Raw genomic sequence first — 27412 nt, 5'->3', positions numbered from 1 at the left:
TCCCTTTTCTTATTCCAATAATATATAGTAATAATAATAATAATAATAATAATAATAATATAATAATAATAACCAAATACATATTTGTAGTTGCACCTCAAACACTTTTTTAAATGTCTCTTTATAAGACAACACAAAAGCACATAAAATCATAAAAGCTGCTAGGGCAACAAAAAGAGAAAATAAAGGCAAAACACAAAGTTATCTTAATGCAGTTATGGGCTTATCACAGAGGTGTCAGAGAGTTTGGGCAGAGCAAAAGTTAAACATGACAAAATGCTCCTTTTCTACTGAATGAGAACTGAACACACAAGTAATTTACCAGTTAGATTGTCATTTATTTACACATTCACACATTACATGAATTGACATTATGGCACAGATACCTTTAAAATAATTTTGAATTAAATACAATTCTACTATCTAAGTTATTTTGATATAAAATATTTCTTGTATTCAAATTCCATTTGGTCTGTGATCATACAGATGTAAAACCAAAGTATGCTTTATCTAAAGAAATCAGAATGAGGCACATAGACAAGTATCAGAATCCCTTATGTCAACTGCTTCTCAGTGCAGCGTTTAAATATACCTTGGCAGCACATTGCAAACTGTGAAGCTCTATTGAATTAGACAAACTCCTCTATAGAATACAAAGAGCATAATGTCAAATGAATAAATAGCCAGTACAATGGATGCCATAATAAGCAGAGAGGCTGACCCTGCAGATTTCACAAGTTGTTGTTTTTTCCTGAGAAACTGGAGGTTAAGTTCTAAGACCTTACTGTTAGGATTTGATTTTCCTTCTCATCATGATGACAGTCTGGATTTTAGAGTCAGTAGTGTAGTGTAGTGTGATAGTAAATGTAGTAGGCTGTGATTGTAAATGTAGGCTTATCAATGGGTAATTCTGTGGAGGAAAATTTTATCTTTTCAATGAGGCATTCCACTTCAAAACATAGTACAGATTGACTTAAGTTGTCTGTCACATCAACCAAACTAGATAACATTGCCAAGTGCTGACAGGGCATCAGCTGTTACTGTTCAGAAACTGGGTTTAAAATGGGCTTCTGAGCCTTAAGCCACATTAGGCAATTTATTTAGGAAGCATTTTTTATCAAATTTGCTGAATTTCCTTTCAGTAAATATAGAGAAATGTTTGTATGGATTATCTACATGGCTACCTTTGTATGCACTTCCTTGCAAACACTCTGCCTTTGCACTCAGTATCTTTTAGAATACATTTTCCAGGCTTGCCATTCAACCAGATGGAGATCATCTCTGTCGGATGGCTCTCACAACTGGAGTGTTCATGAAGAGGGGGATGACTCTTTCATAATATTGATTGTTTCTGGGTAAATATCACTACAACATGTATAGGATGTTTCTGCAATAAAAAATGCAATAGTATAAAAAAAATACTGGCAACTGAGGCAAGCAGTAAAAAGTATAAAACCGCGACTATTACCTGTTATGCTCATGGATTCGGCCTATTGTGTTCACACATGCACCCCTCCCGGACAATGTTGGGAATTCTGTCATGTTCATGTGTGTCAGAGAGTTGCTTTGGTTATTTGATGGTTGGACACTTTTTAAATGTAGCTTGTTCTGCGAGTTCTCCAAAGTTGCTAACCCCAGGTTTAAGCACTTAAATACATATGGTGACAGTTTCTCTTTCTCTTCCGTTTTTTTCTGGCTCTGATGTCCATCACTAAAGCATAATAACAAGTACCCTTTTGGAGAGATCAACTTGAGGTGAGCTGTGCTCTTTCTTGTCTAGTATAGCAAATGACATTAAATTTACCTTAAGACTATTTTTCCCTGGACACTCTTTTCTCATCATTTTATTTGCACTTCTTTACAGGGTGTACTTTAGTCAGAGAACTGAAGTTGCACTTGCATAGCTGCTTCATTCATGCTGAACAACCATGACCTCTGTTGAGACCTGATATCAACATTTTGTATTTGTGATCGGATCTCTAGTGGACAGCCTTAAGTACAAGTGTAAACACACCCAGGGCGGATGAAGGACGCATTCGGAGGTGGTCTGAGAAGAATTTGTCCACATCGGTCTGGCAGTGTGTACACACGTGCCACTTTAAGGCCTGCCCACTCTCCCGGTATTCACAGCTACAGCATGGAGTAGTAGAAACTACTTGCTTGTCATTCCTGTCTGATTTTATATTTCTTCGCTGTGTCTCTTAAAAAATGTTTTTTCCTTCTATTTCTCATGTCACTCCAAGCATGTGTAAATGTAGTTTATGCACTACAGCTGGGTGTGCACTAAAGTATTTTATTTTTAAACGCAGGGGGATCCAGAACTGATGAGGGAGGAGGAGAGAAGATGCGGTTGAAGATATGATCCAAGAGCAGTTTCTCAGAGTTTATAATAATGCAGCGCAACACTCGCAGTACTCAAAAAGGTTGTGATCTGTCATATATTTCCTTGCGCAGCTACTATAAAGCATAAAATTCATCTCCACAACCCAGGAGCAGTTTATCAGAGTTTATAATCTTGCAGCATGGGGAGGATACAGACACTTCATAGATTCATAGTTTTTGTTTCTTATGCTCTGCCCCTAAATCAATAAGGTCTGATCTGTACCATATTTCCTTTGACCGGAGTAGTAGTTGAGTTGTAGTTTTTGTTACTTTTATTTTGGTGTTTTTTGTGTTTTGGTTTGTTGTGCTTTGTTTCCCTTTTCCTCAGTTTGCAGTGGTGTGGCAGGAGGCGTGGCTGACCTACTTTCTGTGTCCTGAGCTGCAGCTGAGCACACACCTGATTCTCATCCACCAGCACTAGTGTTGTTTCGCATACGTAAGTTTTCTCCAGTGTGGTTTTTTGCAAGTATTTTTCTAATATCTTTCCCTCGTGTTTTTTCTAGTGTGTGCCTCACTGCCGCTGAAGTGTGTTTTTGTGTTGCTGAATGCTCCTTCATTTCCTGGTCAGCACGTCTCCTGCTACACCACCTGGAGTTTTTGTTTGCTACTTTGTGCTCAGTGATATTTTTGTATATGTTTGCCTCTCATAAATTAAAAGACTGTTCCTTAACCTGCTACTGTGTCTGTGTACGCAACTTTGGGTCCAACTAGTCAAAAACTTGTCAGGAGGAGCGACGAATGACAGGAGCGAGCAGTTCATCATAGTTTATAATAGTGCAGCGCTTGGAGAAGACATGTTTTATAATGTAGATTTGTGTGTTAAGCAGTTTGTTTTTCACTGTTAACAGAGACTCCAGTCTGCTGTGAGTTCATACGCTTGCTAATAAACCACAGAACTGTAGAGGAACATCAGGTTTCTTAATCAAATAAAGTTTCGTATCACATCATCACTTCAGTCTGTACTCACCAGGTCCCTCCCTCCTTTCCTATACACTCAGCTTTCCCCATTTCTGTGCTGCAAGTGTGCATCACAATTTTTTTTAATATACGTTTTTAAAAGTCAAATGAAGGTGAACGAGACTCCAAGTTCATTTCCATAGAGTGGGAAAGTGAGACTTGAGGGGCTCGTCAATGCCAGGTGTTAACAGCTGTGATTAGAGCTGTCCACTCTGGATGGGACCACAAAAACAACATGTTGATACCAAATATGAACTGGGCCAATTGTTAAAGTGTCAGCAGCTTGGCTACTGGCTCATTTTTAGCAACCAATCCACACACCCAGGTCTAAAGTGGATAAATGTCAGGTTAGACATACTGATATGCCATTTTTATGGGTAGTAAATTAAACAACCAGAAGTATGACAGTCTCAACTTTATGCTGGCTTTTCATCAGAACTTAGGGGCCATGTAAAAAATGTCAACTGTGCATTCAGCTGTGGTAGATATAGCTCTAATAAGTTGGGGGAAAGTGGGGGAAAAATAATTTATATAAGGCTGGACTAGCCTGGTCAATAACTTCACTACAGTAAAATCAGCCTATTGTAATTACATTTTAATAATGACTAAGTGGCAAAGAAAATGATGGGAAAAAAGATCGAGGATAAAAACTGACTAAAATGCAAAATGTCCCTTTTAAGTTTCAATGTTAACTCCTGTAACTTTATCATAGGTGCCTAATGTGCAGCTTGTAAAGGATTCCCCTGGCTCTTTTCCCTGAAAACTAAGTATCTATGTTACAAAGTGTTACAAAGTGTGTTACAGCTGATGTGGCACTGTAGGGACGATGCTGACTGGGGCTTTTAGTTGACTCTGGATTCATCCTCAGAGATGTCTGGCAGACCTTCTTTTCACACACACACACACACACACACACACACACACACACACACACACACACACACACACACACACACACACACACACACACACACACACACACACACACACACACACACACACAGAACAGAGAAAAGAGTAGTTAAAGGAATATCAAAGATTGGGTGTTAATGGAAAATCCCAAGCGGCGCAGATGTGTAGGTGCTAAGAGACAATGATCTCTGAGAATCACTTCACCTGTGAACCAGAACTAATAAGTAATGAATTTAAGGGGGGGAAAAAAGTTTGGCAATAACCTATGCAGTTAAACATAGTACACATACACACAAACTGTATATTAGCATATTGTTCCAGTGTTCCTACTCACGTGATCTGATCTTGATTGGCCAGATGAGGATGGTGCAGAGCGCCAAAGCTGCAACCACGGCCATGCCTCCCGTTACTATTACCATGATATAGTGATAGAACCACACGCAAGCAGGACAACAGGTCACAGTACTGAGAAAGAGAGAGAGGGCGAAAATCTGATATAAATTTCGGGGGGGGGGCATTTACATCAAATGTCTCTTGGTCCACCCAATCAGACACCCTCATAGAAGTGTTCAGGTGGAGCGACACGTTTCTTTATATAATAATACAAACAGACCTGTTACGGCACACAGTGTAAACAAAATTAGAACCTAATAAAAGGCAACGAAAATAAATAAACTTAAATAGATAAAAATTACAATAACTTTAAGGCATCAATAATGTTCAGTAGTTTTTTTTGTATTTTTCTTTTCCATATACTTCAGAGACTTGTAGTACAGTGCTAGTTCTCTCATAAAAACCACCAATAAGGTTATTCTTAATACGCTTACATTTATGAATGAAAAACTTTATGGAATAAAAACAAGTATTTAACAGAAATTCTGTTTTCTTATCCTCCAGTATGATACCAAATGTAATGTAATTTCTGGTAAAATGTGAGCGAGAAAGGATTTTGGACTCTAACCAATCACACATATCACACCAGAAAGTATTACTATAGATACAGAAGAAAAATAAGTGATCCGTAGTCTCTATTTCTTCATCACAGAATATACAGCTATTGTGATCAAAGTTGAACCTTTGTCTGAGGAGCTCTCAGGATATGTTTAATACTTTAAAATGAAGTTCTTTGGCTTTTAGAGGTAAATGTAAGTTTAAGAAGTGAATGCGTCATTTCTTTAAGTTAAGCTGACAAAAGCTGAGAGAAGCTGAGTTTCGGATGAACTGCATAGGATAAAAGAGACTTGTAAAGAGACCACGGATCACTTTGTTTGGCAGAATCTTACTTGAGAAATCATGTTCACCAATCATTGGTGAAGGGGGATGAGGAGGGGGTAGTGCATTTTTAAGTATTAAAATAGAGGAAGTTGGTATGCTATTAATAACCTTATCATACTGTTAACGGTTGCACTGGAAATTCAATTTCATACAGAATCTCTCAAAAGGGAAGATTCCGCCAGAGTCATCCAATAAAAGGGTGAGACCAAATATTTCATGGGTATCATGGGGTGTGAAATTATGTTTGTACAGTAGTTTCCAATATAACAGTACTTGTGCATGGAATGAGGATCATTTTACAGGTAATTTTTGGATAAAAAAACATTTCCCTGGTAACACAATACCAAAAGCTGTTGTTATTGACTAGAAAGGATCTTAACCATTAAAATTTTAAGGTTCCATTTATACAGTCGAAGTCAATGGCCTGTAGACCACCGTCTTCATAACCTTTTACCATGGTTGCCTTCTTTAAATAATGAGGATTTCTTTTCCAAATAAAGTTTAACTTGTCTGGTCTTTTTTTTTTTTACACAAACAAACAAACAAACAAACAAACAGTATATACATATATATGTGTATACATACATATCTACACACATTTTCTACATACAAATGAATAAAAAATTATATTTTGTATCTTAATTAATGTCTAAAGTTTCATCACTCTTTAAATCATCAGAAGAAAACAAAAATGGTTAAATTATGGATAGCATAAGATAATCCTCATCATTCCTTTCCATTCCATTCATTCCTTCCTTTTTCTTGAAGATAATAATCCTTAATCCTTAAAATAAAGGTTCTCAAAGACAACTTTTAGACTGACTTCATGATATAAACTTTACCAAGCACTACAATGATATTCAAAAACATGTTTTGATCTTGAAAGCCCCAAATAACATTACATGGGGATAAAGGTAGAAGGATTGCCTGCTCGGCCAGCCAGTCTGCTGCCAGAAAGATGCAACAATGGGACAATACCAAAATATCCTCTTCTTCATCATGACAAAATCTACAACTATTATCATCAGCTATTTTCCAACATTTTTCTTCAACCAGGGAAAAGGAGTGTCGAACACATCTTTCCAGCGTGTTTGGAAATGATGGGGATGAGAAATTATATTCTCAAAGGATATAAAATAATGATACATGGCAGTGTTTATTGTCCAATTCACTAGCCATTTGTAATTTTTAATGCACGGGCGGCAGACAATGAATTCATAAAAAAGTGAGAAAGGTTTGGAAAAAGGTGAGCACATTTTTTACTGAGGGGACAGATAGTTCAAAAAAGGGAAACAATTTTCCTTCAAATGAATCACTTAAGGAAAGAAAAAATTTGGATGAAAACCAGTTGGGATTATTATACCATCTCTGGACCCATGACGATTTTAGACTGTGATTCAAAGCCAAAAGATTTATTAAACAAAGGCCACCATTCTCATGTGTATTATACAAATAGCTACATTTAATTTTTTCTGGTTTACCGCCCCCAAATAAATCTAAAGATTTTATTTTCATAGGATTTAAAGAAGGTAACATCTGGAGAGGGCAAAGACAATAGATAATATGTAAACTAAGAAACTATTAAGGAATTGATTATTGCAACTTTTCTATAAATACTTAATGTAAGATTAATAATACTACATGTAAGATTTTACATGTATTCATCAATCAAATATCATTTTTTATTGCCAATGTGTGAAGGGATAGTAGAGGAACTGATAAATTGACACCTTCCCCAACTTCCTCCATTGGCCCCAACAACCTGTGGGCTGATTTTTATGTAAAGCACTCGGGACGTTTTTTCCGCGAAACAAGTGGAGGTAACGTATCTGCACTTAGGCTATAAAAATCCAAAAAGGCAACTTATTCTTATCATAATATTCAATTACTTTTAACTGATTACTGATTTAAATCAGTCTGTTATTAACACAGAAAGTGTTTCCCCTTTCCTTTGCTGACAAATTATGTATGGTATTGCTACTTAGAACATACATATGCACAAACATATCCATCCATCCGTATGTTTAATAGTTAATGAAGACCATTAACCATTAAATTTAAATCTACACTAGTTTGTGACGTATCTGCACGTTCGCGAGTACCCCTGCCGAGAGCTCATTCTCGGATTTAAATCTACACCAGTTTGTGTACTCAGTCAAGCCCAGCTTTCAAGTTGCCTTTTCCTTTTCCGTAAGAGCAGCTTTTTTGTGTACGTGTACTTGGTATTTTTCAAAGTCAATGCTATTACCTCTGCTTAGGTGAAATATGGACAGAGTAAAAGTACTTTTACTTGAGTAGGACATTCAACTAGTCTTTGCTGTTGATACCTTAAGTTTTGTCTGAGATGCGCCCGCATTCTTTTCGGATGTTGACCGGCTGGATAGACTTAATGTGTTTAAGGTGACATCTAATGGCAGTTCAATGAAACTGCATCTTACGTGTAGTCCTATGCAGATCTAATGGCCTGTATGTAATTCTATTACACCAGGGGCTTCAAACTCAATCAGAGAGGGGGCCAAAATTAAAAACTGGGTCTAAGACGAGGGCCAAACGGGGTCAACATTATTTGGACAACAGACATAAATAGACCATGTTTTCATCAGAGGTATTATGACAAATTAGTCATACAGAAATATGAACTTAACTGCTCCAAAGCCATCTTAGAAGAGTTCAGAACAAACCAAAGGTATCAAAAAAAAGAGATCAAATTAAAAATAAGAAATCGGCATCATACATTTGTTTATGTCTCCCTGTCTATCAGCAGGTTTTCACTTTTTCTCAAGAAAATGTTTTTTTATTCCCAACACCATCAAGAAAACAAGAATATTTTGAATGTGATCAATCTGGTGAAAATGTGCAAATATTTCAACCGTCTACCTGTGATTACAGGAAAAGGTTAAAAAAGAAAAGACTCTGCTCTTATTTGCAATCCTACGTGTGTGCAGTTGGTGGGGGTAACGCGGCGCATTGGGAACCATTATGCCACTAAAATACAACAGAAAAAGATGACCAGTCAAATCAATGGCTAATGTAGCTAGCTTCGGCGTGCTAGTCTCCAGCCTAGAAAGCTACTGACCAGCCTAGTCAGTAGCCGATCAACTGGGTTGCTAGCTTCGGCGTGCTAGTCACCAGCCTCGGAAGCTAATGACCAGCATATCCAGTAGCCAATCCAGTGGCTTGCTAGCTTCGGCGTGCTAGTCGCCAACCTTGGAAGCTAATGACCAGCTTTGCCAATAGCTAATCCAGTGGGTTGATGCATGACTTGCCGCCCTGGTCGAATGAATAGACAGCTTCTCATTTACAACCATTGGCCTCTCAGTTACCAGCGTTGGGTTAGCATTGGCCAGATCAGTAGCTGGGTTCGATATAGCCTCCTTCGGCCTCTCAATAATCTTAATTTTTTTCTTTTCCCTGCACCATAAAGGGTTGTCTGAAATGTTTAAATCATTATACTACTACTAACAATTATTTACAGTAGAAGATGGGTTTCTATAAAAGAAAAATAACTCTTTCTCAACAACTTCCACACACTATTTTCATTCAAAATCAATAGGCTATCAGAACCCAAATAATCATACAATAGGTGGTTGTATACTATTAGAAATTCATTGCCATAAAATTACAATTCAGCATATTTGAACAAACTTTGATCTCTTTGACCAGCTTCATAATGTTGTGTTTATAAAGTGAGGGGAGATGTGCAAATAAAATACTAATGCCTAGATAGCAAAAGCTGTTTTGCGGCACTATTAAACATTCACTCTTACTGTTCAGTTTATAGCCTGAAAAAGGACCTTATTGATGTAGACAGTAGGGTTCAATATGTAGAGCAGAAGGTCATCAGCATAGAGTGAAAAGTGGTGAACTCTTTAGGGCTATGGATAGCGGTTCGATAGCAACAGCAAATAACAAAGGCGATAAAGGGCAGCCTTGGTGGCAGCCACGTGATGAAGGCAAAAATTCTGACCAGGTTGAGTTGGTAGTCACACTGGTGGTAGGGGCGTTGTATAACAATGAATACCAACGACCAACATGAAACTGGTTTGGTAGTTGGAAATTATGTTTGGCAGGCAGGGGTCCAGACCGCTAGCAAGAATCTTAGCAAACAACTTTACATTAGAGGTGAGCGGGCTGATGGGTCTCCAGCTGCTACATTCTTCTGGGTTTTTATTAGGTTTTGGAATGAGTGAAATTGAAGCTTGAGTTCAAGATGGAGGAAGGGAGCCACGCTCCAAAGAGTCATTGAACATGTCCAACAAAAGGGTGGCGAGTAGATCAGAAAAATGTCTTTAAAAAGTCAACTGGAAAGCCGTTCAGGCCTGGTGCCTTGCCATTCTGCATTAATTTGAGGCTGGCAGTGACTTCTTTTAAACGAAGCTGGAAATCAAGGTTATCTTTAGTCGCATTGTCAATTGTAGGGAAATCTAAGTTAGAATTTGTTCATTGAAGTTTTGTCGGATGGGGCATCAGATTTGTAAAGATTGGTATAATACTGGGCAAAAGCATTATTTATCTCTGCTGGGCCTCTAACTAGGGTACAGGGGCTTTTGCGAATTTGAGTAATAAATCTGTATGTAGCTTGATGTTTCAGTGTCAATGCCAGCAGCCGATTGGCCCTGTCGCTGTGTTCATAATACGTGCTCTTTGTGCGCCTAAAAAGGAGCTCTGCTTTATTTGTGGAGATGATATCAAATTCAATTTGGAGCTTGACTCTCTGTCCAAAGGGTGGTGTTAGGAGAAAAGGGGTGCTGTCTGTCTATTTGCCGAATTGCTTCAAGTAACTCTTGTTGTCTTTGCTTTCTTTTGCTTGCTTAACCTGGTACATAACCTCACTACGTATTACCGCTTTAAGAGTTTCCCATAGAAGGGAGGGAGAGATTTATTAGTTTGGATAAAGAAAGAAATCTTCTCAGAAATAAATTTGCTAAATGTATTTGAAGGAATTAATTCTAAGTCCAGCAGAAGGGGGGAGTGATCCGAAATAACTATTGTTGAATATTCATTTAATTTCACTGAAGGTCACATTATTTTATCTAAAAAATAATAAGCAATACGAGAGTGTGTCTGGTGAACCTGAGATGAAATGACAACTCCTTTGTTGTTGGCAAAAACGCCATGCATCCACAGAGCCAATTTGATCCATAAGTGTGGTAAGAGCTCAAGCCATATTAGACAGGGTCAGGTTGTATGGATTTGATTTGTCAAGGGTAGGATCAACTACTAAGTGAAGGTCTCCCCCAAAAATAAGGTTCAGGCATGGAATTAGTGAGAATAAGGCAGTAATAAAACTAGGGTAGTTCCAGTTGGGGGCATAAGCACAGACAAAAATGAAAAAATGGTTTGGAGCATCTTGCCCACAACTATAATATAACACCCATGTGGGTCTTGAATACTGTAATTTGTTCAGGCGAGAAGTGTAATTTTTTGTGTAGTAATATTGCTGTGCCTCATGGTCGGCTTTTAAAGCGCAAGTGAAAACCAGTCCAAGCCAGGGCTTGAGCAGTCTAGTGTGGTCACATACACGCACATTTTAAGGTTTGAAAATACTTTTGCTCTGTTAATAGATCCACCAAGTCCCCTCACATTCCAGCTTGTAAACCTAATGGATCCCCGCCCATCCATCTGATTCAAAACAACCATTTATCAATCCAAATTTCTCTATCAATGTAAACATAGTCCTTTGGAATGACAGGTTGAAATAATGTATCAGCCTAATTGACATAGTAACATAGACCAAAGTCATGACAATTCGACATTGCAATAGTGTAAGTAAAAACAGGTCATAACCATAAAGGACAAAAACTACAAAAAAGGAAAATGGAAAGAAAGAGAACCCCCCCAATCCCACCCCACATATTGGAACAAGAACAGATGCCCTAACTGACTTGACTTTGTTGAAGCTGGCCAGCTTCTTGGATCTTAATAGGCTGCTCCTGGTATGAGACGTCTCAGTTTTTCTTTGCCCACAGCAGTAAATGTTCCTTGTGGAGATATTTGTGGAAGCGGATGATAAAGGGCCAGGATCCTTGTGGCGGTTTCGGCCCCAGACTGCGGTGCGCGTGTTCCAATTCCAAGTCGAAATCCTGTACAGCGTCCCCAGTCACCTCCTTAAACAGTGTATTCATGAAGAGCCGGGCATCATTCCACTCTGTTCGCTCTGGGATGCCAATATTTAAAAGGTTATTTTGTTTGGAGCGTGAGATTAGGTCTTCCACAGCCAGCTGCAGTTTCTTGTTTACCTGCACAGTGGTCTCCAGTTTAGATTTGAACGTGGCCACGTTCCAGAGTAGCAATTCCATCTGAATGCGCAGTGAGGGCCGTTTCCATTGCAGAGATGGTGGCATTGTGTGAGGCTAAGTGTCTGTACTCTGATAAACTACAACAGCAGTTGTCTGGAAGGTTCTCGGACAGCTCACCAGCTACAAGCCAAAAAAACCCCACTTTGTTAATGGCCTTTTACTGGTCATTTACTGGCAAATTTACTGTCGCCTTGAAAGACAATGGGACAGTCCTGACACCATTCCCTGTGACTCCACTCAACAACTATAGTTCATTACCTCCACCTCCCCCACCACCTCAACGGGCCCTTCCCCTTACACCACAGCAACAACCCTCTCTATCATGGAGAGAGATGTAAACTGGATTTTGTAAGAGAAAGAACCCCCGCAAAGCAGGCGAACTGGACTCTGTCTCCCCCTCCACCCTGAAGCACTTTGCTGATCAGCTGTCGCCGGTGTTCACAGACATCTTCAACATCTCACTAGAGACCTACCACGTGCAAGCCTGTTTCAAGGCCTCCACCATCAATCCTGTCCCCAAAAAGCCAAGGACCACAGGACTTAATGACTACAGACCCGTTGCCCTGACCTCTGTGGTAATGAAGTCTTTTGAGCGCCTGGTGCGCTCACACCTCAAGGACATCACAGACCCTCTCCTAGACCCCCTGCAGTTGGCATACAGAGCCAACAGATCCGTAGATGACGCAGTCAACATGGCCCTACACTTCATCCTCCAGCATCTGGACTCAGCAGGAACCTACGCCAGGATCCTGTTTGTGGATTTCAGCTCTGCCTTCAACACAATCATCCCGGCTCTGCTTCAGGACAAGCTCTCCCAGCTGAACGTGCCCGACTCCACCTGCAGGTGCATCACAGACTTCCTGTCCGACAGGAGGCAGCACGTGAAGCTGGGGAAACACGTCTCTGACTCCAGGACTGTCAGCACCGGCTCCCCTCAAGGCTGCGTTCTTTCCCCTCTGCTCTTCTCCCTGTACACCAACAGCTACACCTCCAGTCATAAGTCCGTCAAGCTCCTTTTCGCCTTCAAGTTCGCCGACAACACCACCCTCATTGGACTCATCTCTGGAGGGGATAGGTCTGTCTACAGGTGGGAGATTGACCATCTGGTGACCTGGTGTGGTGACAACAACCTGGAGCTTAATGCTCTTAAGACGGTGGAGATGGTTGTGGATTTTAGGAAGACAGCACCCGCCCCCATCACCATCAGCATCCACTGTGGAGTCTTTCCGCTTCCTAGGGACCATCATCAGCCAGGACCTCAAGTGAGAGCTGAACATCGGCTCCCTCATCAAAAAGGGACAGCAGAGGATGTACTTCCTGCAGCAGCTGAAGAAGTTCAACCTGCCAAAGACAATGATGGTGCACTTCTACACCGCCATCATTGAGTCCATCCTCACCTAAAAACGTCCCACCACCCCTACTTAAAATGAACTGTCATGCAGCCCCTCAGTCACTCAACATTTCACAAATGTTTAAAACTCTAATTCAGACGATGTGTTACATTAATGCACACTGGACTCTTATATTGTCTGTACACTGCACTAATTTGAACTTTAACTTTATACTGTAAGCTATTTGCCCCAATATCCTGCACATCTGTACAGTTTTTAAATCACACCTGTTGTACATATTTTGTATAAACATATTGCTTTTTACATTTTTAGTCTTACTGCCTATTTTTTATCTAATTCTATTTAAGTCTTCTACTTATTCATATTCTAGTTCTGTGTTAATTGTTCAGCACCAAAATCACGAAAACAAATTCCTTGTATATGTAAACCTAATTGGCAATAAACCCCGATTCTGATTCTGATTCTACCATGTCGGCCATCGTCTGGAGCGAGGCTTGGATTGGAGCCAAGGCGGTGTTCAGGGAAATAGTGAGTTCACCTGTTACACCTAACTGCTGCTGTTGTAGTAAAGAAAACGCAGAAACAGCTGGCTTACAGAAACCAATTAGGGTAGCAACCAGTAGGGCGATAACACCAGCTCCTTTTTTTGAGTGAGAACAGAAACACCCAGTGCAGCATTGCCTTTACGATTAAATAATCCTGACGTTTGTGCAGTTAATAGTAAAACCTGTTAATTGCTGCATTCCTACCCTATACCAATCACTACTTAAAGTTTTTGTTGTTTTTGTTTTTGTAAACTAGCTATGATTGCTTTAGCAAAATGGGGAAGGGATATTTGGCCTTTTCCTTGAGCCTACAGATTATTAAAACTGACCCTGACCTTATGGACATGTTAACAAGGGTTGTGAAGTTCTGAAGACCTTGTTCTTCTTCAAGTGACTGACGTTCTCAAGATAACAATAACAATAACTTTATTGATCTCCAAAAGGGAAATTCACTTGTCTGGCATGTCATCTACCATTTACTGAAGAAAAAAAAGTCTGATGGCTGTGGGTACAAAAGATCTTCTACATCTCTCCTTCCTGCAGCGAAGAGAGAGGAGCCGTCCACCACCGGTGTTTCGTTGGTCCATCAAGGTGTTATGAAGTGGATGATCCATGTTTATAGAATGGCCTCAACCTTCTTTCACATGATTGAAGTCTTCTGATATTATATATATAAAAGTGCCTCAGGATGTTTAGTCTGTATCCTGGCAACTATTTCAAGGAGAACTTCACATGGAACTTCAGCAGTTGCCTTGGGTGGGATGTTCTCCTGTATTGTTATGATATGACTGAACTAGTATGGTCACAGACCAACTGTCAATAATTCAATATCTGGAAAACACATCTTCTTGGTTTACAGTTACATATAAAGTTCATGATTCTCAAAATTCTGACACTTCTTTTTTATTTACATAATTTAGTTGTAGTTTTACCTTCAATACTTTAGTACAAATAATATCAGAAAAATACTTTGTACTTTTACTCAAGTATGGCTTTTAGGTACCTCATCCACCACTGCATATTGGCCATCTTCTTACACAGTCCATGCTTGTGACCGAGAACAGCCACACAGACTATCTAGCAGACTCTTAGACTTGTTAAAGGCCGTACAGTACACAACAGGACTAGTAAACCAATCTTAACTTATAAAAAGTCAACTGTGCCTTAACTGTGGTCATGTAAATGAACCAAATTTGAGTTTGAGAAATTTAACAGTTAAACTGTCTTACCTAATGTTACAGAAAGTCCTATAATAAACATTCTTATATACTGTGTTTGACTATGAACTGACTGACTGCATGCATGCGTGCGTGTGTGTGCACTTACTGGCAAGGATGCAGGGCCTGAATGATCATCACAGCCACTCCATTAGCAAACTTATCAGTGAAACTCATGGCTCCATAAACAAATGCCCCACTTTGCTGCAGAGAGAGACAAAGATGAGATAAAAATAGTAGAGGGGTTATATGGTCACAAGACACCTCCCTTCGTCACAAACACAGACCCACACACACACACACCCTTACCGTCTGATCAGCGATAAGATCGGCCGTCATGGCAAGTGAAATGACCAGGATTGTGGCTGACCCCACCCCAAGCAGTGCGGCTGCCCCGTACACGCTCTGACCCATCCTGTCATCCAACAGCACCCAAGAGGAGAAGGCCAGAATCAGCAGCAGACCCACAAAGTAGGTGAGCTTCACCAATCAGAGGAGAAACACAGTTAATTACAGATGGTACAAATTAAGTCCTAGTGAAATTCATCAAGGAATTCTAACTTAAAGACAGATTAAGTAGAATTTTCAGGAAAAAAATAAATAAATAAAATCTTAGGAAAATAATCTCTGGTAATCTTAATTCCTAAAAATGTGTGGTTGTTTTTTACTGCAAAGATCCTGCCCTCTTTCTGTATTTTCCAATTTGGCTGTGTTGACCATTTTAGGAGTAGACTTTACGGCGGGCTCAGCCCCATATTGTCTAACTTGCGTTATGATTCAATCCCACACTGTAACTGTCTCAGAGACATTTAACATTGAGTTGATTTTTTTTTTTTTTTGTCATAATTCATAAATATTGAGTTCATACATCCTTTAAAAAATGATGTTAAAATGTTATAAATAACATGTTAGAAAAGGGTAACTGATAAAAAATTCACAAATACCACCATAAAACAATGTTTATATAAGGTTTTATTTTGATTTGTATGGTGTTACGGGTCACATGACCAGCGTTTAGTTAAGAATATACCCTGTGGTATTATGGGTCAGAATCTACATGGCTGCAGAGGAAATCTCATTCTCCACGTGCTCTAATAGGCGCACATGATAAATTGTCTGGGCAAAATTTTTATTTCCTGTATTGTGGTTTATTTTTGTGCTCCAGTTTGTGATGGAAGTGTCTTTATTTTTGTAAATGAAAACAAATTAAAATAATAAATGTCTGGTACTTTGAGCATGAATTTCACATTCTGGCAGGATTTAAAGAGCAATGATTCACATGGTAGTCTAATGTTGTTCTTGCAGAAATCAAATTAAAGAGAGAGAGGTTTACTTCTTCACTGAAGCTGCTCTCTCTGCCTTCTGGCAAAATTCAGATCAAGATTTTACCACAGTAGGACGATTCACTTTAAATTTTATTTTATGTTTGCCAAATTGTATTTTATGTTTTGCCAAAGGAATTGCAGTTAGATTTTTTTACATTGCGAGTTGGTCAATAATAGACGTGTGTGCCTTTTTCAATAAGCTACCATATCCCAGACCTGTTGACATGACCACAGGAATGACTGTTAATATAAACAATATTTAAACGCACTGTAAACGGAAGGCTGTGTGGGGAGAAAGAGAGCATACATAAGAACAGAGGTGCGGACGTAAGAGGAGAACTGGTCATTTGATGATGAAGCTGATGTAGCTCTGTGTAACTCTAAGGTTTTCTTAGTGAACTAAACTGCAGCCTGAAGTCTCTGTTAAATGAGACAGACAGACAGACAGAGTGACAGAGTCAGACAGCGGCCGTGTTTAATAATCGCAGCGGTCATGGAACATATACAAGACTGTCCAGTCTTGATTAAAAGCTGTTTCCCACTTGGTCCATTCGAGATATACGAGTAACAGGTTTGATTGGCTGAGTAGTGTCATGTGTGATGATTTACAACGAATGCACTGATCTGTGAGTTTCCTGGGCCACTGAAATCACTACCGCAAAGACAAAAAAGCTGCGCAGGTTAATATAGATGCGCTTGTCAAAATGGAATAATAGGTCCGGGTCCGGCTACGATGGCATCTACACTGAACCAAAATATAATATAAAGTGTTGCGTTTATATTTTTGCTCAGTGTACATACATAGACATATGTCTAAAATCGCCCGTGGTAATCGTAATCTCTGTTGATGGAATGTTTAAGGAGAATTGGACACAGAGTTGGACATGAAGTCCCATTCCTTCTTATGAAAGCTGCGCAGCACAAAAGGAGCTCCATTGATCTTCTGTCCTTAACTGGAGTGGATTTACTTTTGGAAATTGCTTTAAAACCTGATGCATACCACGACTGTTAGTCTCCAGTTGACCTTCCTGAGCTTAATTTATTATTATCTACGTCGAAACCATCAACCTGTCTTTTAGATTCAATTCCAAACAAGTCTTTCCCTTAAATAGCCCTTTACTAGATATGACCAATATGTCTTTACTGACAGGCCATGTACCACAGTCTTTTAAACTGTGTAAACTAGCTGTAATTAAGCCTCTTGTTAAAAAGCCTACTCTTGATTTAGGTACCTCAGCTAACTACAGACCTATATCCAACCTTACTTTTATAGCAAAGATCCTCCAAAAGAAAAGTTATGTGATTTCCTTTATAACAGTATAACATTTTATTTTAGAATGTTCAGTCATGAATTAGAGTCCACCACAGCACTGAGACAGCCCTTGTGTGAGTTTCAAATGATCTATTTATCGCATTGTACAGAGGACTCTGTACTGGTCCTGTTAGATCTTAGTGCCGCTTTCGACACGATAAACCATCACATCCTGTTACAGAGACTACAACATTTAACTGGCATTACAGGATCTGCATTAAGTTGGTTTAAATCTTATTTATCAGATCGATCTCAGTTTGTTAATGTTCATGATGTGTCCTCTATGCAAACCAAAGTTAGTCATGGAGTTCCACAAGGTTCTGTGCTCGGACCGATTCTTTTTACCTCATATATGCTTCCTCTTGGTAATATCATGAGGAAACACTCCATTAATTTTAATTGTTATGCAGATGATACTCAATTATATTTATCAATGAAGCCAGACGAAACCAATCAGCTATCTAAACTAGAAGCATGCCTTAAGGACATAAAGGTCTGGATGACTAGAAACTTTCTGCTACTTAATTCAGACAAAACTGAAGTTATTGTGCTCGGCCCAAAACACCTTAGAGATTCTTTCTCTAGTGATATAGCTGCCCTAGATGGCATCAGCCTGGCATCCAGCACTACTGTTAGGAATCTGGGAGTTCTGTTTGATCAGGATATGTCCTTCATCTCCCACATAAAGCAAATATCAAGGACAGCCTTCTTTCACCTTCGCAACAAACATCAGACACATCTTGTTTCAACACGATGCAGAAAAACTAGTCCATGCATTCGTTACTTCCAGGCTGGATTATTGTAACTCGTTACTATCAGGCTGCCCTAATAAGTCACTAAAAACTCTCAGCTGGTACAAAATGCTGCAGCAGTTGTGCTGACAAGAACTAGGAAGAGAGATCACATCTCTCCTGTATTAGCCTCTCTGCACTGGCTTCCTGTAAAATCTAGAATAGAATTTAAAATCCTTCTTCTTACTTACAAAGCTCTTAATGGTCAGGCACCATCATATCTTAAAGAGCTCATAGTGCCATATTACCCCTCTAGAACATTGCGCTCCCAGGATGCAGGCCTGCTTGTGGTACCTAAAGTCTCTAAGAGTAGTGTTGGAGGTAGAGCCTTCAATTACCAGGCCCCCCTCCTCTGGAACAATCTACCAGTCAAGGTCCGGGAGGCAGACACCCTCTCTTCTTTTAAGAGTAGACTAAAAACTTTCCTCTTTGATAAAGCTTATAGTTAGGGCTGGCTCTGTCTCTCCTGGTTGTTCCAAAACAGTAAGAGTAAGACGACCCTAAAGTAACTTCTCTAAAAATGTCGACTAATAAGATTAGGCAAGTTTCTCTTCATCATGATAGAAGGTGCCATTGTTTAATTAGCGTGCCATTATTGAGTGATCACACAGCATGCTTTTATGCAAGTCTGTGAGTCAGTCAGACAGTCAGACAGACAGACAGACGTATATGATAAAAAGAGAGGAGAGAGAGACCAGCAGCAGCAGATGATAAGAGGTAAACAGAAGACACTACACCTCATTAATGTATCTGAAAATGTGTGGGATTTTATGAAAACCCATGGTAATATTACACCTTAAATCATTTTACATGATTAAGACGTGTTCTGAATGTAAATAAGGGGCCCAGAGTCCATAAATAGCATCAAAATGTTGATTATCCTAAGAATGTGATCTTAAGTTGTGACCTTGTTTTTATCCAAATTAATCCATTTTTAGAAGTGGTTTACAGTACTCTGGAAACAGAACTCAGAAATCTGTACTTTTACTCAAGTATGGCTTTCAGGTACTTTATCCACCACTGCCTTTAGGCAGCTGCGCAACAGGGCAACTAAGTGTTGTACCTTGTTCCTCTCCTTCAGGAACAGTTTCTTTCCCTATGCTGTTACTGTGATGAACAGCTAACTCATTCAGAGTTTAAGGGACAATAAATGTGTACTTACCTAATCAACTGTACATGTGAGCTATACAGACATCCACTATGCATGTGAAATATGTTATTTATTATTTATTGTCATATATTGACCTTTGCTTAAAGGTCACATGTTATGGAAAACATGTGTTTCCTTGCCCGTATATATATACTTTAGTCATCCTTAGGCCTAGCAAACCTAAGACTGTGGAAAGCGAAAGCCTCTGGGTTTTTTCCACAGCCCACCTACTGGGAAAGCATGTCCTTGAATAAGCCGTTTTGATTTGGACCTCCATAGTGGATAGCAACGCCTACTCCCCTCTGCTGTCTGTGCGCGACAGCCGCCATTGTTGTGTTTTCACTTCTGCGGACTCTGAGATGTTGAAGGTTAGAGCGAGACATGCCAACTGTTCTGTTGTTTGCTGCAGGAACCAACATAAATGTCTATATGCCCTTCCAGCATCGGAGGATAAAAATAAACAATGGTTAGTTATAACGTATAAGCTGCAGCTGCTAACTTGTTCGTCTGTGCTAACCACTTCACCTCAGACTGCTTCAACAATGAGGGTCAGTACAAGGCTGGCTTTGCCTCGAAACTGACCCTTAAAGATGGATCCATACCAACTGTACATGACCCAACAAAAAATAATGTGCAACTGGTAAGTGTCGCCAGTTACGGTCAGCTTGGCTGCCTTAACATGTTGCGCTTTGCTAATGTGTGTTAGCTTAGCCTCATTGTTTAGTTTGATTTTTATGTAGTCTAAGAAGCTTTGCTAAATTAGCTGCCTTGTGTGGAGGGAAAAGGGAAAGCGATATTAACAGGTGTTTTATGGTGATTAACCTGTTAACCAGTGTGACATACAATGATACCTACACCTCTGCTGTAACTGCACACATGCGGCCTGTTCCACCCTTCTCTCTGTTGACATTAATCATGTGCTGTATGATTTACAAAGTCCCCAAAATTACACAAATCAGGTTTTTAATTTTTAACCTAATTCTGCTGCAGACAGTTTTCCAATGTTAAATCACAGAAGTTTTGCTTGAGTTGAGGCACGCTCCTGTCATCTTGTTTAGTGTAAGGTCGTCATTAATCTCCAGTTTTAGCTATCAAGTCAAACTTATGATTGTTAAGTCAATCTTTTTCTCGCCACATCAATTTTTGCATTCTAATATTGTTATTTTTTGGTCATGGCTCGTGCAAATTGTGAAGTTCAACAACATGAACAATGTCAACAACCAATACTCAAAGTCTCTCAAGCTCCAAACAGGAAGCAGAAACTTTTCATTTTTTTCCATAGATGGAAAATATTGAAAAAACTACAAAACTACTTTAATCTGTTCCACTTGCTTCTCTTGAGATATTTTTCACCATAAACCTACACCTCTGCTGTAACAGCACACAGCGGCCTGTTCCAACCCAGCTCTTTCTGTTTCTCTCTCCTTATAAGTGTGTCCCTACCTAAACTATTCTGAACCTCTGTCTGGCAAGTGAATGTGTAAAACAAAAAAAGCTGTCACTGACTTTTTTTTGCAGCTGCTATTCTATTTACATTGCAACCATGGCTACAGACAGCAATGAACTAAAACAAGTCTGACTTTTCTATTATTTCTTGGATATTGGCTACAATTCAGTTGCAAACTTTACTTACGCATTTTCCAATTAGTTTACTGAAAGGCTTCACGATGAAGGAGGACATGAAGCCACTCAGGTACATCACTAATGGGATTGTTGCAATGAACTTCTGTTGGAGGAAAAGGAGAAACAGATTGAATAAAACCAATGAGGAAATACTGGTGAATGAAGCCTATTACTATTACTATTGATAATGTGGTCACCTTGAACTGATATAAGAATGATTCATTTGTTTGTTTTACCTTGGGCAGCCCCAGAGTGTTGATGAGATACATTGAGATGTAGGTCTGAGACAGATTGACTATTAACCTTGTTGACATGTAGAGTAAGGCCACCTACACAGGTACACAGTAATGCACAGATCTGTCAGAGAGGTTTTTTAAAGGCAGCAAAAACTTAAAATAATGTGCAATATTTTGCTTTAAGATATTTGACAACAATGGCAACTGTCAGGCTGCTGAAGAAGGACAGTAAAAAGCTTCTTCTGACCTAATATGTCATTTTAGATTAAGTTTAGTACAGGCTTTGGTGTGTTCAGTTTTAAGTGTTAGCATCTTCCTACCTGGTAAAAAGCAGGCTGCTGGAGCCAACATTTCCACTGCAGGAGAGATGAGTTGGTCTTAAAGCGTGAAAGCAAGGGCCTTAGCTCCCCGTCCTCTTCTTCCTCCTCCGTCCTCTTCCTGTCCCTCTCCTCTTCTCCTCCAGCTTCCATTACAGGCCTCTGCTCTGTGGTCCCAAGGTGAAAGAAGACGGAGAAGATTACACCAATGCCCAGCACAATCAACGCCAGATTCTGTAATCAAACACAACATAAGACAGGTAAATTTTGTTATACACAGCAGATTTCATTCATTCTTCTTATATAAACTGGGCTCGGACTGGCATATTTTACTTCTTTCTTTCTTTCTTTCTTTCTTTCTTTCCACTGTGCCCCTGCACACTCAGAAAAAAACACAGGTCACTGTACGATAAATATAAAGCCAATAATATAAAGATAAAGCCAAGGACCACAGGACTTAATGACTACAGATCTGTCGCCCTGACCTCTGTGGTTATGAAGTCTTTTGAACGCCTGGTGCGCTCACATCTCAAGGACATCACAGACCCTCTCCTGGACCCCCTGCAGTTCACCTACAGAGCCAACAGGTCCGTAGAGGACGCAGTCAACATGGCCCTCCACTTCATCCTCCAGCATCTGGACTCAGCAGGAACCTATGCCAGGATCCTGTTTGTGGATTTCAGCACTGCCTTTAACACGATCATCCCAGGTCTGCTTCAGGACAAGCTCTCCCAGCTGAACGTGCCCGACTCCATCTGCAGGTGCATCACATACTTCCTGTCCGACAGGAGGCAGCACGTGAAGCTGGGGAAACACGTCTCTGACTCCAGGACCATCAGCACCGGCTCCCCTCAAGGCTGCGTTCTTTCCCCTCTGCTCTACTCCCTGCACACCAACAGCTACACCTCCAGTCATCAGTCCGCCAAGCTCCTGAAGTTCGCCAACGACACCACCCTCATTGGACTCATCTCTGGTGGGGACGAGTCTGCCTACATGTGGGAGATTGACCATCTGGTGACCTGGTGTGGTGAGAACAACCTGGAGCTTAATGCTCTGAAGACAGTGGAGATGGTTGTGGATTTTAGAAAGAAAGCAGCCACACCCCCATCGCCATCAGCTTCCTAGGGACCATCATCAGCCAGGACCTCAAGTGGGAGCTGAACATCGGCTCCCTCATCAAAAAGGGACAGCAGAGGATGTACTTCCTGCGGCAGCTGAAGAAGTTCAACCTGCCAAAGACAATAATGGTGCACTTCTGCACCGCCATCGTTAAGTCCATCCTCACCTGCTCCATCACCGTCTGGTACGCTGCTGCCACTGCCAAGGACAAGGGCAGGCTGCAGCGTATCATCCGCTCCGCAAAGAGGGTGATAGGCTGCAATCTGCCATCTCTCATGGACCTGTACACCTCCAGCACCCTGAGGCGTGCAAGTAAGATTGTGGCCGACCCCTCTCACCCCGGTCACAGTGTCTTTGAGACCCTCCCCTCTGGCAAGAGGCTGCGCTCCATCAGAACCAAAACCTCCCAACACAAGAACAGCTGCCAGCCTCGTCAACCAGGCTCCAACCAACACCCACCCCCACATGTAACATGGACTCCCATCCAGCCCCTCAGTCACTCAACATTCCATGAATGTTTAAGACTTTAAGAAAATTTATTTAAGTCTTTTACTTATTTTCATTCTAGTTTTGTGGTAATTGTTCTGCACCGAAATCACCAAAACAAATTCCTTTTAAGTGTAAACCTACTTGGCAATAAACCTGATTCTGATTCTGAATGTCGGTGTATGGATTGATGTTACAGCCATTGAAGCAATCCCACTGCCACACAACAGAAAGGAAAATGAAGACAGTACGTATGTTTATGAGAGAGGCACAGCAGGACACTTCATTAATTATTTAAATCTCCAGACGCGCCGTCAGGATCGGACAGGATATTATGTTTATAAAAGTTGTGTGCTGACCATCAAAGAAAGGTCGACTGTAAATGTTGATTTACTTATTTTTGCTGCTGGATCACATGGCTGTATTCACCATTGCCTGTGTAACGCTGGACAGTGTATTAATGTCTGTGGGCAAGATTGTCAGTGCCACAGGTAGTTATGTCTGAGGAACCTCTTAGTTGCATGTGTGTCATGAGTGTGTGTCTATTTCTGCATGTATTAGAGAGAGCATGCGTGAGTAAAGAGCTTGGTGTCTCTGCAGTTTTTGGCCTGTGCATGGCTAGAGCAGGAATCTCCCTGAGGTGTAGCAGGTGTGTTTGGAGGCAGAGGTGATCTTGTCCACGTCTTATTTAAAGCATCAAACCATTTATTTCCTCTTCTATCAGGAGCTCCACCCACTCTTAAACATTTTAAAGTGTCATGTTAACTAGGAACTCCTTCTCACCCTGAAGACAGGAATATCTGCGGGTCCGAGTGCATCGCTAAGTGGGTTGTCTCCCTCTCCAGCCTGGACATGGAACAACAGGTAAGCCACTGCATACACTGTGATGTTGGCAATCACTGTAAACGCATACCTGGACACAAACACACACACACACACACACAAAAGGGACAAACATATTCAGGATCTTTAGATCACCTGGGCTATGTGCTGTGTTTTTATAAAACATACCTGTACGCAGTGAGTTCTACTTTAGCGTGCTCACAGGTGACAAGCTCTGGAATAAGAGACAGGTGGGAGATCTGAGTGGCAGCCCAGCCGAACTGAAAGACGATGATGAACGGGACAAAGTAAGTCAAACTGGCCCACTGGGGGGTAAGGGAGTCACACCCCAGACACTGGTTGAAGACGAATGCAAAGGACAGCATCACACTCAGTGTACCTGAATAACAAACACAAATAAACAAAGAAATAAAAGCCGGAAATGAAAGCTATTAAAATACACCTTCTTCACTTTACTGTAGAATGAGTTAGCATTTATGCAGAAATCAAAGTGAAAATGTGAACTCTTAGAATTTAAAAGTTTTGTTGTATCTCTATTTTTCAACTAATTGGCTTAAGCATACAATGCAGAATCTGCAGTGAAGACAATTTGGCTTTTTATTTATCTCCATAAACAGACATTTCCATGCAAGTACAACTAACAATCCGTCCTTAGACGCCGTATCTCAACTCCAACACTATTCTCACTTCTCAAGTTGCTAGTCGATCTGTAAACAATGCAGCGCATTTAAGGCCACAGGGACGACCTTTGCTTCTAAATGTGTTGTAAACATTCCAGTTCTTCTCCAGTCAGAAATAATTTTTTTTACTTATTGTAACTTCATTTGAACTTTGATTTGAGCTTCACTGTGAAAAAATTGTTTGTGCAGCACAAGAAGTGAGATGTGGAGACCTAACACCTCTGGGTCACAAACACTGAAAATTAACTTTTCAATGAATTAGCACAACTCTTGTGTGCAGCACTAAAACCTTTGCAAGGAAAAATATTCTTTAGATTCTGTATGCATCAATGAGCGAATACATGGCATTTTAAGAATTTATTACAAGATAATTACTATTTATTTGAAAAATCATATTAGACACAAATTATTATCGATAGCATAGTATTTTCATATGTCTTAAACGAGTCTGTAGAATTTATTTAATTTTGTATTGCAACAGTATAAAAAAGATTTGATATTTAAAAATGAGATTTTGTCTATGGATCGGCAATCTTTATCACCCTTGTAATACCCAGCACAGTTTGACCACTGCCTTACACAATGTGACCTAGTAGGTGGTTTTTACTGAAGCTTTCCCTTACATGTGTGAGTCAGGCCACAACAAATCATTCCGATGTGAAGAACCAATCGCTTCTGGCTCACAGTGAATGAGTCTATTTCCCTGTCATTACATAGTCTTGTAAAACACGATCTGACCTGAACAGGATCAATAAAATATATGTTAAGGGTTCGGTATGGGAGCATAGTCCAACAGCAGTTTCATAAAAGGTTACATGGACACCCTTTATGAGAGAATGTGCATAACACTACATTGGACCTGAAGGTCTCTTTCAAAGTAGTGTGAAAGAGCTCTATGTGGATACAATTCTTTGAATTACCACTTTACTGTTGAAGGGTACAGTGTAATACAATTAAGCTATCTACTTGACCTACCAACTAAATGCCATGTTTTCCTCTTGCCGTAGTTGCCACAGCCAGGGGTTCGGTCAGACTCGTAGCCAATGAGAGGCGTACAGATAGCATCAGCTATCTGCCCAACCAGCAGCAGTACACCTACACCAAAAGTAGAAATTCACAATCCAGCAATACACAATTTGTGATGACAGAAAAAAAAGGATGCACAAAAAGGGTGGGAATTCACCGTATGAATTTCACTACAACCACCCAAAATGTCTATAGTTTTTGAGTTTAGGACTACAATAAATAAGACACATAAATATTGTCAATCAAAAATTCAACATCTGCGTAAACTGAATGGTATCCCCTTATAGTTTAATCAACTTGTTCTTGATGCACTTTCTATAGGCCTACTAAATATTTAAAGTTTCACAAAGATTTATTACAGGGTAACTGTATAGAACATGCATTTCTAGATAGATAGATAGATAGATAGATAGATAGACAGACAGACAGACCAACCTGCATATGAGTTTTGAAAACCCAATACTGAGTGGTAGAATACCAATAGGTATGTGAACCACATGGACGCACACAGGTCATTCAGAAAATGTCCCACCGCATAACTGAGCCTCCGGAGGGCTGGCAGAGTTCTTTGCGAGTCCGACATAGTATCTCCGTAGCAAAAACTGTTCAAATTAAATTCTTAACACGCGCGCCTAAACCGAAAATATAATAATTAACCTAAAGTTAGACAACTTTTCTCGAGATGATAGAGGTTTAACAGAGCTGAACAATAACAGGCCGATTTTCGTTTCCCCTTTTCACGTCTTTACGTCTACTTATTAGGCTACTTTGTTTGTCCATTCAGCGAGTTTTAGCTGCCCCTGCAGGAGATAGCGTCAGGATATTCCATCTCATCTCGGTGCCAATTTCCTCTTGTAATCAGGTGATAGTGGAGAGCCGTACCACAGCCAGGATAAGTAGCCTATCTGAGGAGGATAGGAAACCGAAACATAACTACCCTAGATGAGGTATATGGTTTTCACCACCGCATTTCTCGCCATACGTCACATTTAAATAGCCAGCTAGCATATACAACTATGAATCTTGAGTGAGATGCTATATTCCAGAAGAAAAACAATCAATATCCCATTTAGAGTGAAAAGACCTGCAATAATAATGAAAGCATAAAAAACAATAGGACACCCTTTTTGCTCCCCTCAGCCAATAGCGGAAGCCTTGCGGGTCAAACAACTTCCTCATGTGACGTCAGACTGCCTGCCAAAGAAAGGAAGCAAAGAAGTATGAGAGTTACCCCGCAATTAACTTCCTCCGTTGGGAAGTAAACTTCATAACTTAAAATCACTGTCGATTTAGTCACTGTAGAGGAATATTAAAAAAGTCCGTAGCCTCCACTATTACTCAGTGTGCCTTAATTAATGTTTATTTTTTATTTTAGTCTTTAAAAAAGTATGATTCTACAACGTAAAATAACTATTGTTTAGTTGTCAAAGCACACGCGTGTTGGTGCATTACCGCCACCGATTGGTATGGAGTGTGGCGATATTGGACTGGATCTTTTCCTGGCTTATTGGAGCTATGACAGCTTTACTTCTTTCCAGACTTGTCGTAGCTTCGTTTTTTTTTTT

At 40.1% G+C, this 27412-nt stretch overlaps 1 protein-coding gene across 2 annotated transcripts; it reads right to left on the bottom strand.

Annotated features, from left to right (window-relative positions):
* Nucleotides 1-41: 41 nt before the first annotated feature.
* On the bottom strand, nucleotides 42-26965 carry LOC138611973 (major facilitator superfamily domain-containing protein 12-like). 2 transcript variants are annotated; one of them, XM_069685252.1, is made up of 11 exons: nucleotides 26283-26965; nucleotides 25797-25916; nucleotides 24310-24520; nucleotides 24082-24211; nucleotides 21697-21927; nucleotides 21377-21469; nucleotides 21151-21243; nucleotides 15249-15419; nucleotides 15049-15143; nucleotides 4586-4716; nucleotides 42-4225 (listed from the first exon to the last, which is right to left on the bottom strand). In XM_069685252.1, exons 1-11 carry the CDS (start codon nucleotides 26428-26430, stop codon nucleotides 4182-4184), a joined length of 1467 nt encoding a protein of 488 aa, XP_069541353.1. In that variant the 5' UTR covers nucleotides 26431-26965; the 3' UTR covers nucleotides 42-4181. The 2 variants fall into 2 exon arrangements, with proteins under 2 accessions (XP_069541353.1, XP_069541354.1); XM_069685253.1 differs by having other exon boundaries at nucleotides 42-4222.
* Between the last annotated feature and the right edge of the window lie 447 nt (nucleotides 26966-27412).

This window comes from Semicossyphus pulcher, unplaced genomic scaffold (genome assembly GCF_022749685.1).
Source record: "Semicossyphus pulcher isolate SPU_LCO1_2020_fin unplaced genomic scaffold, fSemPul1.0.p SCAF_7, whole genome shotgun sequence".
Classification (NCBI taxonomy): Eukaryota; Metazoa; Chordata; class Actinopteri; order Labriformes; family Labridae; genus Semicossyphus; species Semicossyphus pulcher.
Note: the sequence above shows the minus strand (reverse complement) of the source record. Positions and strands in the feature narration are given on the sequence as shown.